This window comes from Megascapheus bottae, chromosome 16, assembly GCF_031878675.1.
Source record: "Megascapheus bottae isolate mThoBot1 chromosome 16, mThoBot2.hap1, whole genome shotgun sequence".
In the NCBI taxonomy this organism is placed as follows: Eukaryota; Metazoa; Chordata; class Mammalia; order Rodentia; family Geomyidae; genus Megascapheus; species Megascapheus bottae.
In genome coordinates this window covers 46,217,651-46,235,004 of record NC_143524.1, presented here as the reverse complement: position 1 = coordinate 46,235,004, position 17,354 = coordinate 46,217,651, and the positions used below count along the sequence as shown (strand labels likewise).

The following is a 17,354-nucleotide window of genomic DNA, read 5'->3' as shown; positions in this document are numbered from 1 at the left end:
CTTAAAAGATGTAACATGAGCCCTACAGAAAGAATAAAGGGAAAAAAAGCCCCCAAAAATCTAAAAAAAAATTAAAAAGATAATATGCTGGGTGTGGTGGCTCACGCCTATAATCCTAACTACTCAGGAGGCTGATCTGGGGATCACAAACTAAAGTCTGTGAGATACTTATCTCCAATTAACCACTAGAAAACCGAAAGTGGCACTGTGGCTCAAGAAGTGGGGTGGTAGCTTTGAGCTGAAAGAGCTCAGGGACAATGCCCAGGCCCAGAGTTCAAGCCCCACAACCGAAAAAAAAAAAAAAGATAATATATAAATATAAGAGTATTGTACATGTTTTGTCTTTCAGATACTAAAGAAAAAGATTATATATGAAATAGTATTCTGGTTGAATATATTTTAATCCTAGCAAGTATCCTCCCTGCCACACTGGTTTTATGTTGCTCTGTTTTGTAAAAAAAGGAGAATAAAGGCTTAATACTGGTCAAATACTTAGAGCAGTATTTCAAGATGTTATGGGCCAGGGTGATACAATATGGCATGTACCAAACTTACCAAAAACAAAAAATCCATCCTTTTCATTTGGTAATTAGGCTCATGAGTGCTGGTTCTAATGAATAAAAGGTCCTATTAAATCCACAAAATGTTTTCTGAGGATTAATCTAGAATACTAAAGCCTAGAAATAATCTAATTAGCTAACATAAGAGAATAAACTCTCTAATAGGATAATTAAGAAAAAATAGAAGCATGTTAATGAAGTCATGTTCTAAGAAGTATGCTACCAATTACAATATTAACTTTTCATTCCAATAAATAAATATTACTGACATTGAGTAAAGATTTAAATTATATGAAATGAAAAGTGCTGTTTAAGTCACTGATATTTTAAGATTTTAAAAAATACTTCAAAATAGCTGTGCACTGATAGCTAGCTGCTGTAATCCAACGCACTCAGGAGGCTAGGATCTGAGGCAAGCCCTTGCAGAAAAGTTGTAGTAAAAGTTTTATCTCCAATTAACCACTCAAAAGCCAGAAGTGGAGCTGTGACTCTAGTAGAGAGTAGCTTGAGCACAAAGAGGCTTAGAATGGCACCCAGGCTCTGAGCTCAAGCCCTACAATGGACCAAAAACAAAAAAAAAAAAACTTCAAAATACTTTGGATGTTAAGTGAAGTCGTATTCAAACTGACAGGACTGGGGAATTTTAAAGACAGGATTTCATGAATCAGGCAAGGAAAGCAAACTCCTTAGGAGCCATCCTGAATGAAATGAGGAGAGCAGTGTTAGTGGATATAATGTAATTAGAAGCAACATTTTTTACTTAAACTGAAGTGTGCTCAAGAAGGTCAAGAAAACTACCAGGTATCTCATGATGCACATAAAGGAAAATGCAGAAAAGAATAAAAGAAAATTATGTCAAGTAAAAGAAAAGAGTGGGGCAATAGAAGTAATCTAATACATAAAATGAAGCTGAAATGAACCTAATAATGGGAAACAAGAGAATACTTGAGAGATAAGCAAAAAGAAAATAAACAATTATAGCTTCTAGTTTGATAAAGATGCAATCTAAAGAGAAAAACAAGAATCAAATAAGTAGTCATCTAAATATAAACTTTCCATGTATACACAAGGATATTTCAACTATCACTTTTATTTATACTACTAGCACCAGAATTATAGCTACATTAAAAAGTATACATGGGGGGCCGGGAGTTTGGCCTAGTGGTAGAGTGCTTGCCTAGCATGCACGAAGACCCAGGTTCGATTCCTCAGTACCCCACATACATAGCAAAAAGCCAGAAGTGGTGCTGAGGCTCAAGTGGTAGAGCTCTAGTCTTGAGAAAGTCCAAGGACAGTGCTCAGGCCCTGAGCTCAAGCTCAGGCCTGGCAAAAAAAAAAATTATACATGGATGGTAGTGATGTGTGTTGTGTGCCTTTTAGTTCTTTTTCTTTTCCACTTTTAAGAAGCAGGGGGAGGAAGGGAATAGAAGGGGGAACAAATGCAATCACAGTATTCAGTATACACTATGGAAAATAAACTATGCAACCTGTGGGCAGGGATGGCAGGAGGAAACTTGAGAAAGAGAAAGAAGGGGTGACATTGTCCAAAAGAGAAATGTATGCATTACCTGAATTATGAGATGGTAATCCCTTTGCACAACACCTTAATAATAATAAAATTATATATTTTTAAAAAACTATCCCTTATAAACATAACAGTGCATAACAGTATACATAATAGCCTTTTAGCTTTTATCTAGATTACATGTTTACAAATGTAGATAAGCAGGGAATTTGGCCTAGTGGTAGAGTGCTTGCCTAGCATGCATGAGGTTCAGTTCCTTAGTACCACATACATAGAAAAAGCCAGCACCTGTGGCTCAAGTGATAGAGCTCTAGCCTAAGAAAGTCCAAGGACAGTGCCCAGGCCCTGAGTTCAAGCCTCCAGGACTGGCAAAAAGTAAATAAATAAATAAAATAAGGATAAATTAAAAAAAAATACTAATTAGAAAGAAAGAAAATTGTTAGGGAAGGACAGAACAGGGTATAAAGAGTTACAGATATAAGAAAAATGGTAGCACACTAATTTGACATTCTCAAACTGAAAGAGAGGAGTAATCATGGATATATATATATATTTTTTGCCAGTCTTGGGACTTGAACTCAGGACCTGGGCATTGTCCTTGGGCTTTCTCAAGGCTAGACCTCTACTACTTGAGCCACAGCACCACTTCCAGCTTTTTCTATGTATATGGTACCGAGGAATCAAACCCAGGTCTTCGTACATACTAGGCAAGCACTCTACCACTAGGCCATCATCACTGATTTAACAGCATGTTAAAACATCCCTATGGTAGAAAAACACATGCACAGAGTCTTCTTTAAAATTTCCACAGACCAGGCAGGTGCTAGTGGCTCATGCCTGAAATCCTGACTACTTAAAAGCTGCTTCTCGTTTGAAGCCAGTCAGGGCAGAAAAATCTATGAGACTTCATCTCCAAATAACCAACACAAAGCCAGCCTGGAGGCATGGCTCAAGTGGTAAAAGCAACAGAAATGAGTAAATAAATGGAGCAAGAGCAAAAGGTTCTGAGTTCATCCACAATACTAGCATAAAATTAAAAAAAAAAAAAAAGATCATAGATCAACAGAGACAGAATTAAATGGTAACTCACCACTCACCTTGTGCTACTGTTGACATGACCACAGATGGCGTGGAGGATACCACAGCTGTTACTGCAACTGTACTAGGAATAGGTGAAGGAGCAGAACTGCTGCTGCCACTGCTACTACTACTGACCAGAGATGACTGTGAAGCAGTTATAACAACAGGTGGCTTCTGAGTTGTGGATGCAATGACTGATGTTGGTACAAGCTTGGTGACAGCTGCATAGTTATGAGATTTGGAGAGAATGTTGGGTACGAAGGTTGAACTTGGTGATGTGGTCACTATAATAACCTAAGGAAGGAAAAGTAAAGTTATTTTCATGTACTTTCTATGCTACTACATATATATTCATCTACATTAAGAAATCATTTCTGAAATATGAAGAAAAAAACAGAAATAATTGGAACTATATTAAAAGTCTTTTACTAGGAATTATCAAAATTACTTAAAACAGTATATGGATTCCCTTCTTGAATACTTGTTAAACACGTCATTTGAAATATGATGTAAAAATCAATGCTAATAAATTCTTTAATAAAAAACATTAATAGGAGGGATCAGGAGTTCGGCCTAGTGGTACAGTGCTTGCCTAGCATGCACAAAGACATGGGTTTAATTCCTCGGTACCACATACATAGAAAAACTGGAAGTGTGCTCTGGCTCAAGTGGTGGAGTGCTAGCCTTGAGGAAAAAGTGAGTTCGAGCCCCAGAACTGGCCAAAAAAAAAAAAAAGTACCTCAATTCTACTAACCTCAATTATCTACTTATCAGAATAGATTTTTTTTTTGGGGGGGCCACTCCAGGGGCTTTAACTCCTTGAGATTTCTCAAGGGCAATACTCTAACACTTAAGCCACAGATTTTCTGTGTATGTGGGATCAAGGAATCAAATCCAGGGCTTCCAGCATGCTAGGCAAATACTCTACCACTATGCTACACTCTTGGCCCAAAACCACTAAATTTTTTTTCTTTTTTTTTTGCCAGTCCTGGGTTTGAGCTCAGGGCCTGAGCACTGTCCCTGGACTTTCTCAAGGCTAGCGCTCTACCACTTGAGCCTCAGCACCACTTCTGGCTTTTTTCCATATATGTGGTACTGAGAAATTGAACCCGGGTCTATGTGCATGCTAGGCAAGCACTCTACCACTAGGCTAAACTCCAGGCCCTCATATGCAAAATTTTAAAAAGCAGATGAGAAGGAAAAATTACTGATAAAAATTAAGCATTTAAGGGAGTAAAACCATCATAGTAAGTAGACTTCAAAATCTGAGGTCTATCATGCTAATGCCACCTAATCTTTGGCCCTCTCAGAATGCAACTATTAGATTATATGAAGATATAATATTGCAGTTATGATAGTGCACACCTGTAATCTCAGCTACTCAGAGATCACAAAGACTGTGGTTTGATGCTAGCCAAGGCAAAGTTTGCAAGACCGTATACAAGTAAGCTGGGCATGATGATATGATTGTCATCTCAGCTATTTAGGAGACCTATATATGAGGATCATGATCAAGTCCAGGAATAAGCATGAGATCCTATCTAAAAATTATAGTGACAAGCAGGGCTAGGATGAAGTCCTGATTTCAAACCTGAGCACCACTGTAAAAAATAGAAAAGAAAAAAATCCAATATAAAATTCAAGAATTCATCAAAAATACTTTCAACATACTCATCAAAAATAATTTCAATGTAAGATAAGGTGAATTTACTCATTTGGTTCAGCTCATTATAAATTTTAAATATTGGTTTTCATAAAATACTTTTACTTGCAAAAGAAACCTTTTTTCAGTATATACTTAATGTTACACTTAAATATACACTCTTCATTTAACTCTCACAATAACCTCCGAAGACTGACATTACTCATCTCACAGATGAGAAAAACATTTAGAAAAGGCCAGTATAGGGCTGGGAGTTTGGCCTAGTGGTTAAAGTGCTTGCCTAGAAAAGGCCAGTATATCTCAGGTAATCTTAGATAAACTGATTTATAAAAGTATACCCTTAGGCAGTGGCACTGTGGCTCAAGAGGTAGGGCAGTACCCTTGAGCTGAAGAGCTTGGGGACAACGCCTAGGCACAGAGTTCAAGTTCCACAACCGACAAAAAATACATATATTTCCTTAGATCTAGACCTAAATATATATGTACTATGGCTGACACCTGTAATACTAACTGCTCAGAAAGGTGAAGATCTGAGGATTGAAGTTTGAAGCCAGGCAAGCAGAAACGTCCATGAAACTCTTATCTCCAATTAACTAACACTAAGCCTAAAGAGGAGGCATGGCTCAAGTGGTAGAGTGCCAGCCCTGAGTGAAAAGTCCAGGGTAGAGTACCTGGCCCTGACACATACATACACAGTGAAGAAGGAGATAGGAAAGTGATAGGGGTAGAAATGTGGTCAAACTAAATCATATGTGTGCTCAAAATTATCACAAGGAAACTTTCTTGTACAGGTAATATGTGATACTAAAAGATCTTTGAGGGCTAAGGATGTGGCTCAATGGTTAGGGATTAGCTTACACACACACACACACACACACACACACACACACACACACACACACACACACACACACAATATCTTGATTTTAATATACCATAATCCTTTATCCTTAAATGAAAGAAATAATCTGCTCATTATCACTCTAGTGATTAAGCAAATAAGACTGGAAAATGGACAAGTCAAAAAAGCTAAAACATAATCAAGAATTATATTATTTCAGAAAGACTCAAGAATAGAGGTTACTCTTTAGTCTCATAAAAAAAAAATTTTTTTTAAAAAAGAATCTCCTAGTTTTTTTACCCTAACTTTTTTTTTTTGAAGACTAAGAATAGATCTTTTTGTTTTTCTTAAGGAAGAAAGGTACCTAAGCTTGTGAAGTCAAAAAAAAAAAAACAAAAAAGAAGCTAAGTGTTAAAGGTTACATTATCTGTAGTCCCAGTTAAGCAGGAGACAGATAATCACCTAAACCAGGAGTCAGAGAAAAACCTGGAAAACAAGCAAGGTGGAGGAGGGTGGAATAGTGGGGGATAAGCAGGGAAAAGAAAGCAGGAACCTAACACAGTAAATACAAGAGGAAAATCAAAACAACTTGTATTATCTCAGAAAGACTCAGGAATTGAGAGCATCAGATACTTTTGAAATATCTTGTGCTAACACTGGATAAAACTAAGACTAAAGTGATGAGGATTATTTCAAAATGTGGTTAAGTAGCATTTAGAGCCTAATGTTTGTGACTTTAACTTATAATCTTAGCTACTTAGGAGGCTGAGATGGGGAAGATGGCAGTTAAAGGCCAGTCTGGTCAGGAAAGTCCACTAGACTCTACATTCAAAATTACCAGTAAAAACTGGGGCTAGAAGCATGGCTTAAGTGTTAGAATACCAGTTTAGCAAGCAACCAAAATCAAGACCCTGAATTCATACCCTAGTACCACCAAAAAAAAAAAAGAAAGAAAGAAAAAAGAAACATTTGGATCTCTGGCTTTCTTCCTGAATCCTAACCTCACTGTCTTACAGAAAAGTGTACTGCATCTAAAGTATCTGATGATATGTAGCACAGCTGACAATGGCAAGTGTACTAAAAACAGATTATAAAGTCATTACAATGGATAGTGGGGCCACACCTCTTCTTACATTTACATGCAAATAGTGGCAAGCAGGCTTATCCTACTGAAAGCAGAGGACTGCATGAAAAAATTCTGAGAAATTTGATCAGTTCTAGAAATAGCCTAAAGGTTAGTATTAGATGATGAAGATTGACAGTGTAGACAGACAGAAAATCTCCAAGGAAGTTACAATTCCTTATATTCGGCTTATACACACAGAGCTTTCAGTCATTATTTGTGCCCGTGTCATATGTAAGTAGACAGCCAGGCACTTAAGGAAATTCTGAAATGAAAGAGGACAAACAGATAAAATGAACTTACAAGTGAGAAGATCAAAAAGTATGAATATTATCAGATAAATAAATATCGTTCTATGAAAGAGTAGGTGTTATTTGTAAGATAGAAAGAGACAGAGATATAACCATAGAGACACAGAGACAGAGAGTAGGGAAGAGAAGGGGGGTAGGAAGGAAAGAGAGGCACTGTCAGAGAACAAGAGTCACTAGAAACTTAAACTATGCTAGCTGAGGAGCACATTAGTACTTGGGAGGCTGACCCTGGAGAATTCTGAATTTAAGGCCAGACAGATTCTGGAAACCAGAATCCAATCGAACAATTACTTCCAAAGTTCACAAGAAAAAGTGACATCCTGCCTGGAAAACTGAACCCCGCTAACAATTAGGAAAGTGAGAGACTATAATATATTTGCAATCTATCATATAAGGTCTTAATTTTTTCTTTTCATCCACCCATACAACACAAGCTACTAGGGAACATGCTCTAGTAAAGTGACTAAATAAACAAACACAAAGGAAGAATGGAATGATGGCAAAAGGAGATAAGCCTAGAGATTGATCACAGTCCAAACTCATATAGAAGACTATTCTAATAATGTGAAACTCAAAAAAATACTGATGACTTGAATATGCCCAGGGAAGAGTTTAAGAATTAATTTATAACAGCAAACAAGAATAAAAAGTACATAAAAACAATTATTCCTAATTATGCTTAAACAATTATACTTAATTATATCTATCCTTCCTACTAAAAAAAAAGCAACTAAAGTTTTAAATTTTTTCTAATTTAAAATTTTCCAAATGGCATTATAATGACCAAATACAGCACAAGCCTTAGAATTAGATCTGCTAGCTAGCTTTATCACCCTCAGTGAGTCATTTAGCATCTCTGAGTCTCATCTAGATTCCAATAAAGTTTTATGGGCAGAATTAAACAAGAGATGTGAACATTCCAGCATAATGTCAAGTGTGAAATAAGCACCCAGTACATGGTTCTGAAACCTGAATAATCTGTCTCATAGATGGGAATAACAAGTGGCAGGCAGAGGCTCCCTCTACCACCTACCTTCTGTGTTGTTGTGTTTGTTGTCTGGGTTGATGGTTTGGTAAAGGTTATTTTCACAGGAGACATGTGAGGAGGTAAGGAGTTGGCAATGCTTTGCATGATGTTGCTCATCTTGGGACTGCCACTCACAGGCACAGTGATGGTCTTTGAGACTGGAACAACAGCCTTTGGAACTTCCTTTAGGACAACAGGAGAGGAGCTGGAAGAATTTGTTCGCCTTCGTTTTCTGGGTTTTTCATCTTCATCTGAACAGCTAACACCTGAAGACAATGACAATATTGCTCTATTTACATCAAACCAACAATGTATTTTGCATATTAAAAAACTTTTGTGTGATCAAGTCATCTTTGACCTTTGTTTGCCTTATGCCCAGTCAGCCAATAAATTCTATCAATCCTCCTTCAGAAAAGTTGTCTCTGAATGTATTCTCTCTTTTCTTTAAGCCTAGCTACTACTCCATTTCAATTCCTACCCTCTTGTATTTTAACAACATCCTTCTAAAAGACATTCATACTTCTAGTCCTTTCATGTCTATCCCACCTTCCTCCATTCTACTACAAATTACAAAATTTCATGTTTACTGATGCCAACACATCATCTAAAATAAAGGCTCTAAAAATCCTTATCAGCCTAGGAGATAAGGCAAAATATCATTACTCTATCACTCAAGGGCCCCCATCTTTTCAAATGCACAACAATATCCTATTGCACCTAAAGCTGGCCATCCCTATCATGTTAGCATGCTGAGCTAGTCACCATTCCCCAAAGCCACCTTACCACATTCTATTCACCTCTGGGTTTCTATATCATAGTGTTCTTGTTGGGGTTTTTTGTTGTTGTTTTCATTTTGGGGGTTTTTTTGTTTTGGTTTGGTTTTTTTTTTTGTCAGTCCTGGGCTTGAGCACAGGGCCTGAGCACTGTCCTTGGGTTTTCTCAAGGCTAGAGCTCTACCACTTGAGCCTCAGCACCACTTCTGGCTTTTTTCTATGTATGTGGTACCAAGGAATCGAACCTGGGTCTTCATGAATGCACTCTACCACTAGGCCCAAATCCGGCTCAATCATAGTGTTCTTTAAGAAATATCACCTTCCATCATAGATGTCTGCATCAGCCTGCAAGCCACCACCTCACTGGAGTTTATCACTTCTCTAAGTAAAACTAATAAACATCTCCCACAAGTTTACAAAGTACTTTTTATATCTCCTGTACAACTTGCACATAGAACATAAATATTTGTTGGTATATCTTCAACTATCAAGGAAATTCCAAAGAAAATGACAAAGTCATTGTTTCCTTGGCGTAGTGCCTTGCACATACAAAGGTAAATCATTTGACTGACTATATTACCTGTGATTCGAAGTATAAAGCAATATATTTCTTGCCACTTAAAACTATGTACTTTATGAAAAAATTTCTTTGTGTTTAAGGTTTATTTTTAGTGCTAAAACCTGGTCAAAAGGCCTCTAGAACTATTTTAAAAGACTAACTGAACTAAATCCACAGAAACAAGATATGAACTTAATTGTATTCCAAATTCCTAGCTTTTTCTTTACGCACTAAAACTTCCAGTTACTTTTGTAGACACTGTAAAACTCAAATGAGAAACCTATGTAGGAATCTACATAGGAAATCCCTACAGAGTAGAAAAAATTATACAGTATGGCTTAAATTAGTAAGAAAATATAACTTTTTATGCCTTCAATTAATGAACTCTAACAAGAAGAAAGACCTAGAATGTTCCCATTTAAACAGCAACCTCTGCCTGTAAAAGTCATGAAACAATCAACCTTATAACTACACTGACAGAATTAAAAATCAAAATCTAATCAACAGAAAAAAGAGCTAGACATCAATTTATTTTACAGCATAAAATCAAGAAGTTTAAAACTGCAAATAAATATGTAATAATTACAGTCAAGTACAAATGTAGAAGAATAGAATGCTTCACCTAATCTAACCATTGGATGACACTTGAAATAATTTAAGAATATTAAAAATTATAGTAGTAAACACTGAATGAATCTAATAAGCATATTCCTTCAGTTTCTACTCACTATTCTATTCCATGACAATTGGAACAAGTAAGTAATTGATGGGTGTCAATGTTCAAAGGTAGAATCCCCACACAAGACAAAAAAGAAATTATTTATCCAACCCCAGAATTGATTAAAATGCAAAATATATCTGGTCACATGTGCAGAAAGGAATTCTTTAGAACCTTCATAAACTAATCACTGCTGGTAGGTAGTGGCCTGAGGGTTTCTTCTAGGAAAACAGATCTAATCAGAGCCAAAACATTGCAAAATTTAGCCAAGATGGCCCTGATAATACTGAGAATATCACTTACTTTTGACATAAACAGTACTTCCACTTGGCAAGACAACTACATTGGAGGCAGGACTGGCAGGTCTTGGAGACTTAACCGTTGCTATGCTGCCACTTGGAACAGGGGTAGAGGTTGGGGTTGACGTGGTACTTGTGTAGGAATAGCAAACCACTACTGAAGGAACGATAAAAAAGTTTGCTGTTAACTTTTACCAAAACTGTCCAGGCATACAGAAAAAATTATTTTTATTGCAGGCCATTTTTAATACTTTCATAAGATCAGAAGTTAGAGGCCAGTACAGGCTATTAGGTCCATAAATTAAAAGGCAATAATAATTTTTCCTGAAGTCATTACTTAAGTCAGTTCTCCCTAAGTTTTTAACTTGTCTACAGATGACTTTGCCAAAGAAATCAAATCTAAAATAATATAGAGAAAAATTAAAATTACTTTTCATTCATGGCAACAGCTAGACAATAACATATACTTACTTCCTTTTTAATACCAATAGCACCAAGGATGGACTAGTACATAAATCTGCCCCAATCATGGCACTGTCTAATTTGGCTACTACAGAAGAACAACTCACTAGTTATTTGGCATCCTAGTAACATAACTAACAAAATGGCATCCCCAAATTTCATTGTCATTCAATGAAGACAGAGCTCAACAACAGACAAAAAGTCAGTTATCACTTACTGGGTACATGCTATGCTAAACTCTTTCCGTGCATTCTCACTAATTTTCACAGCACCATAGCCTCATCTTAACTCCATCTCTAAACCCAGGAAGACTCATAAATGCTAAGACCTGTTCAAAGTCACAAATCTAGGAAATGGTCAAAATAAGATTCGAACACTGACTTGCTTAACTTCAGAAGTCAAACATTTTTTCCATATACCAGAGTTGGTAGGTAGAAAAGACAAATGTGGAAAGAGGAAAGATGCCTCCCCAATAACAAAGAAAACAGAAACCCGATAGTGGCAAAGTTTGCACACTGATAACTACCCATTTACACATATAGTTTCCTTAGGCATAAAACAGACTCTGACATGAGCAAAAAAGAATGCCTCACTCTATTCACAGTCAATTGCTAGGTAAGAAAACCTAATTCCACATACTAATCTGACAATGCTTTGTTTTCCTGCAAAATCAACCTAAGCTACTGGAGTCATTGAAATATGCTCTGACATTTAATATCAGAAGAATTCAAGGATCTTTAAAACATGTTAATTATTAGATCAAACAATGACAAAATCAAGTCTTTCCATCTTGTCCAGCACATTGACCAAAACCGAGGAATAGTATATACCATCAATTCCAGAAGACAAAAACAGGTTTACTTTCTATGAGTTCAGCTTATTTTTTCCAGCAGCTAAATGACATGTTATTTATCATCTAATGTCATCCATTAAGAGTGATTCACTCCTATTCACTCCTAAAACAAGAGAAACTGATCTCAAAAGTTCATTCTAAGAAAGATTTTTTTGCAATTTTTTCTTTTTTTGGTGAGGGCCAGACCTGGGGCTTGAACTCAGGGCCTAGGCACTGTCTTTGAGCTTTCTCAAGGCTAGACCTCTATTACTTGAGCCACAGTACCAGCTTTTTCTGTGTATGTGGTAGTGAGGAATTGAACCCATGGTTTCATGCATGCTAGGCAAGCACACTACCACTAGGCCATGCTTCTGGCCTGCAATTTTTTGATTAACATAATTCACACTTTAAACAAAAGCAAGATTTAATTTTGACTAAGACTAAAATCCTGGCAGTTTCTAATTGTAGAATAAAAGTTGCTCACCATGTTTTATAATCTTTAAACACTAGGATAAAAACAGATGAAAAATAAGATTTTTTTAAAAAATTATCAGAAAAGTAATCTCCAACAGAGAAAAATTTTCTACTTACCTTCTTTGCTTCCTGTTTCTGCAGGCACTTGAAGGGATGCATTGTGCTGGATAGCTGCATTGGCCACAGCATTAGCTGTTACGGTGAAGGCGGTCTGGGGAACTAGCCGGGGCATCAACGGTACCAAGCGACGACCCTCAATGGACCATTCTGAAGAGCTATTAGGTCCAGACATACTAAACAAAAGAGAAAATACTGCTACAAGGGTTCTTAATTGCTAACAAATGAGTCAAACATAACTTTTTAAGTTACAAAAAGTACCCTGAATAAATAGGAGAGACTATTTTTTAAGCAAGCAAGATTAAAATTATGAATAATGAGAATTTAAGGAATGGCACATACTTAGGTTCTTATACATCTTATTCTATAATCTGGATCTTATAATGATTATAATTAAAACAAAAAATTTCCATACTGGCTTTGGGTTCATTAATTTAAATCAAGTTTAACTAATGAAAGCAATATTTCTACTAACTTCTAGGATATAATTCTATAATTAAAGAAAATGAAAAGCACTCATAATAGTGAAAATCAGATTTCCCTTAATAATAAGGATGGAATTCAATGAACCTTTGCAAACTATCCAACTGCTTGCAATGGTCCTAAGTTCTTAAGGCTTTTGGACAGGGAAATTGAGGCAGTAAACGAGGGGGACTAAATACTAAATGAAAACATAGTGCTACACATTACAGCATGTGTTACTAACAATGTTTTATTATATTTTCATATTAGCCTTTATCTTAAACATAGGCCAGATCTGAGGATGCTAAAAGAAATCTGCCACTACCTGATTTTATTATCTGCCCCATCCTTTACTCTAAAAGGTTTTGAAGCAACTGGGATCTTTCTAAGCAGATACCAGTTTCTCTACTCTAAATTTCTTGAGCAAGTTCTGCTAAGGAATCAAATAGAGGCTAAAATATTAAAAGGTACTGGTCACATCTCTTCCTTTGGCTTTATGAAAGACCCTAACTAAGAGTTAATGTAGAAGTTTAAAATTTACCTAGACACTAATCAATCTCTTCTATAACTCAGAAAAATTTCTATGTTATTTGTTACATCACAAATTCTACAACCCAAGCTGGAGTTCATGACTCCAAATGCACTCATTCTGAAAGCCCTTGGTAGAATGATAACGATGATGGTGGTGGTAAACATGATAGCTAAATTAAGATCATGCTATATATGTCAGGCATTGTTCTAAACATTTTATGTATACTAATTTAGTTGTCTTAACAATCCTATAAAGTTCCTAATATTATTAATCTCCATGTTATAAATGTGGGAACTGAGCAGTTAAACTAATGTACCCAAGGTCACACAATTAATAAATGTAAACATCATAGTACAAAAAAAATTTTCAGATCAAATATACAAAGTGTAAAATTTTTCAAATGGGCATTATGTCTAAACTTTTGCCTTTATACCAACTGGACACTGTTCTCTAACACAAACTTTCAATGAATAACATAAATTACCACTTAGGAAGAATTTAAGTACAACTCAGAAAAAAAGTCTATAAATCCAACTGAGTTACTGTGAAAAACTTTTGCACAGTTTAGCACAGTCCTATCTAAGACAAGGAGAACAGGAGTTACTGAGACCCCAATAACCCTCACAAACTCATTACATTAAGTTCCATGTTGAAACTTGTTCAGTAACAAAGAGTAGTATGAATGAAAGAAACCCAAAAGATTATTACAGTTAATTGTTACAGGAAAAAAAATTTAGAAGCTTGCTTCTATTTTGCTATCATCTTACTAGAACATCACTATTTATTAGAATAAACTTGCTTGGTGTGAGTTTATCATAAAAATGTCTACACTTACCTGGTACATTGTTTTAAATAGTGGCAGAAATTATGGAAGATTAATAATATGGAGCAAATAAATATATGCTACTGAAAAGACCAAACTTGCAGTGCAAAAGACAGAACTGCAACTTTTAGAAAGATCCTGTAAATCTTCCAAATTTCCACTCATGCAAACATGCTCAAATATTTTGTGAGTGAAAATTAAATGTTAGAATTAGAAGTTGTTTAGCAATGAGTAAAAATATGCATTAGTTACATAAGTCATCTAAACTGAATTTGTATACTTTAAACTTACTGTAGGCTTTCACTAGATCATCTTACTCCAGGTGTAAGCATGACTCTCTAGTTATACTAAGTATGTTGAAGGAAAGTGCAAACATTTCCCTGTTCTGAGAAATTTGAGATAAAACTAATGGAACTGTCTTGGCCACCACATCCTTCCATGTGCAAGGCATTAGTAAAAAATCTTTAGCCTCACATAGAAAGTGTCCTGGGAGTGTCTGACTGACAGTGAAAGGGTTAATTAAGAAAGCAGAAATTCCAGTTACTTTAACTCTAGTGATAATGTTGGGCAAGAGTGGCCTAATTAAAAATATAAACCCCAACATGTTTATAGGATTCAAAACTGAGTTACAGTATAATTTATTAGTAAGTGGCCTAAAGCCAAGCAAACGCCAAAAGCGTGCTAGGCTTCAAGCCAGAGCAAGGGTTTCTCTTTGATCCCAGATACCCTACTTCTTTTGTTCTCCTTCCTTTGTGCTCAATCTTCTCAGATTTCCCATCACCTTTCAACTACATTCCTCTGTGCTGAAGTGCTATCTTGAGTGGAGGAGGAAAAGGAGAAACGAAAGGAAAGGAAATGCAGTCCGTTCAGATGCATTCCTCTCGCTGATTTTTAGGCTCAGAGTATGAAGCCCTCCTAGAGGCAACCTTTGGTACTAGGTTCAGTTGCTACTTCTGAGGGGAAGAAGGCAGTCAACCAATTCTCATTCCCTGATCCTTGGGCTCAACAAATAATACAACATCTAGTCAAACTAAAAACCACAATATAAAATACCAAAACAAGAATATAGAAAGACCTAAAACGCTTAAAATTATATACTGAAGTAAACTCTTTTCAAAAACTGAAATTCATATATTAAAGTAATCAGAAAGGAGAGTAAAAAAAAAGAGAGAGAGAAAACACAGGCAGATAAAAGCCAACTCTCAATTATCCATGCTAATGGAGAGAGGAAGGAAAGGGAGAGGTTAAATAGATTAAGGAAACCCACATATAAAGCAAAAATATTTTGGCAAACTAGTAATTCTTCCACCAAATGTTTTCCAAGACAACTAACATAGTAAAGTGACTGCCAATTTTCACCTCCTCTCCCTTCCCACCCTCTGACTAGAGGTACTCCCAAGCAGCAAAATGGCTAAAGGGTGGGTAGTATTAGGAAGGGGAGGAGGGGAAGAAAAGGAAAGCACGGGGCATGGTTAATTCATACATAGAATAATGTGCCCCTGAATAATTGAGAGCTTCAATTTGGAAATAAATACAAGAAAAAGCCTGAAATAATAATAACCTATTTGCATACCTGTAACTTGGTCTTTCACCCAAATATAAGGATAAATTCATTCTTTAAAGGGGAAAAAAGGAAAAGGAGACTAAATAAATGTTATCCTTTAAGTATGACACTGATGCATCAACTTACAACTACTTGCCCCACAATACTGTTCCAATGTTTTTAAGGTATTAATTTTGTCTCTAAGTGCCTCACAATGTAAACTACTAATTACTACGTTATTACATAGTACATAAATTTCCTATTAACAATTCTCAAAACAGAATTTAGACTCAGTTATCATTTTTAGATTACTAGAGCAAATTAAAGAATAAACATTAAAATCTAAATGTTTCGAACATGTTAGCTTAGCCTGATACATAATAAATGTCTTTAATGGAAACTTTCCAAATTTCTACAGTATATACCTCCCACTAGAGAATTTCAAAATTCCAGGACCACAGCTGAACTTTCAAATATGTTGTTATAAGGGAGCACCTCATTTTATGTTAAGTAAAATGAGGGACAGTGAAGCACATCAAACTAATGGATCTTTGGGGAGCAATTTGAATTCTGCCAATTGGTTAAAATACACAATTTAGGTTATCACATAAGGAAATGCACTGTATTTTTTAATTTTATTTCATAATAAAACATAAAAATAAAAACAAATTATGCTATACTGTATTTTATGAAATATTTCTACCATTTTGTATTATCGTTGAAAAAATATCTGTTCCTTTCTACATTTAAGAGACATTAGATTCACAAACAATTAATGCTTGGTTCCTACTCTCGGTCCTCTACCACCCTCCACCCTATCTGTTAAACAGGATGAGCTGAAAACAATTTTTTAAGACTCTTTATCATTTTATTTTGTTAGCATTTTAAAGTAAATTAAGAAATGTTTTTATTTCTTAAAAAGGTAGATCATATATTTTATGTTTTTTTAATTTTAATACATGAAAAATTAGAGCCAAATAAAAAAGTTATCATGCCTTCTTATTCATAAGTCAATAAGTATTGAACTTATTGACTTAATAGGAAAGTATCAAATACTGTTACAAAGAACCTCTAAGAGCTTTCAACTTTGTTAATGAATTTTGCTTCAAGAATGTAAACTATCTGCTCAAACTGAGTTGGTTATAATTATACTGAAATTACCTTGTAACAGGATTTGACCTAAGTACTTTAAGCTGACAAAATGCAAAATTCATAATCAATTGAATAAACAGTTACCACTATGGTTAAGATCCCTGATTACGCAGCTATGGTTATTAAAACTCAGGAATCTGCTACACAATAGATTGTTTCAAAACTACATTATACTATGTCATAAAAATCAGGGTGGTATGACTAATGGCTTACTTATGTGCAATTGTTGTTAATCGTTCATCGTTTACTGCTCTCCGAACTTCAGCACGGTGGCGTTCTGTTGAGATGCTATGAAAAAAAATAGCCATTATAGAACTCTGCCAAGCAGGCAGCTCTTTTCTAAAATTTTATTAATGTTCACATCAACATTTTGTTGGGGACAGAAGGATAAAGGCCTAGTACACATCAACAAAGTTTCAAAGTCTTAGAAAAGGGTTTGTAATGATTTTATGTAACTACAGGAAGAATTAGTTGTAAA

General features: G+C 35.5%; 1 protein-coding gene across 13 annotated transcripts in view; it reads right to left on the bottom strand.

Moving 5' to 3' along the window:
- Positions 1-17,354, bottom strand: part of Emsy (EMSY transcriptional repressor, BRCA2 interacting) — a 78,957-nt gene that overhangs the window by 51,328 nt on the left and 10,275 nt on the right. For 5 of the 13 annotated variants that reach the window (XM_090348459.1, XM_090348447.1, XM_090348455.1 and 2 more), the window contains exons 4-9: positions 17,090-17,164; positions 15,755-15,796; positions 12,365-12,540; positions 10,484-10,636; positions 8,137-8,396; positions 3,183-3,459 (exon numbers count right to left, since the gene is read on the bottom strand). In XM_090348459.1, the coding sequence (XP_090204585.1) occupies positions 3,183-3,459; positions 8,137-8,396; positions 10,484-10,636; positions 12,365-12,540; positions 15,755-15,796; positions 17,090-17,164 (983 nt within the window). The remainder of the gene's footprint in view (positions 1-3,182; positions 3,460-8,136; positions 8,397-10,483; positions 10,637-12,364; positions 12,541-15,754; positions 15,797-17,089; positions 17,165-17,354) is intronic. The other 8 variants (XM_090348454.1, XM_090348456.1, XM_090348449.1 and 5 more) reach the window with 5 other exon arrangements.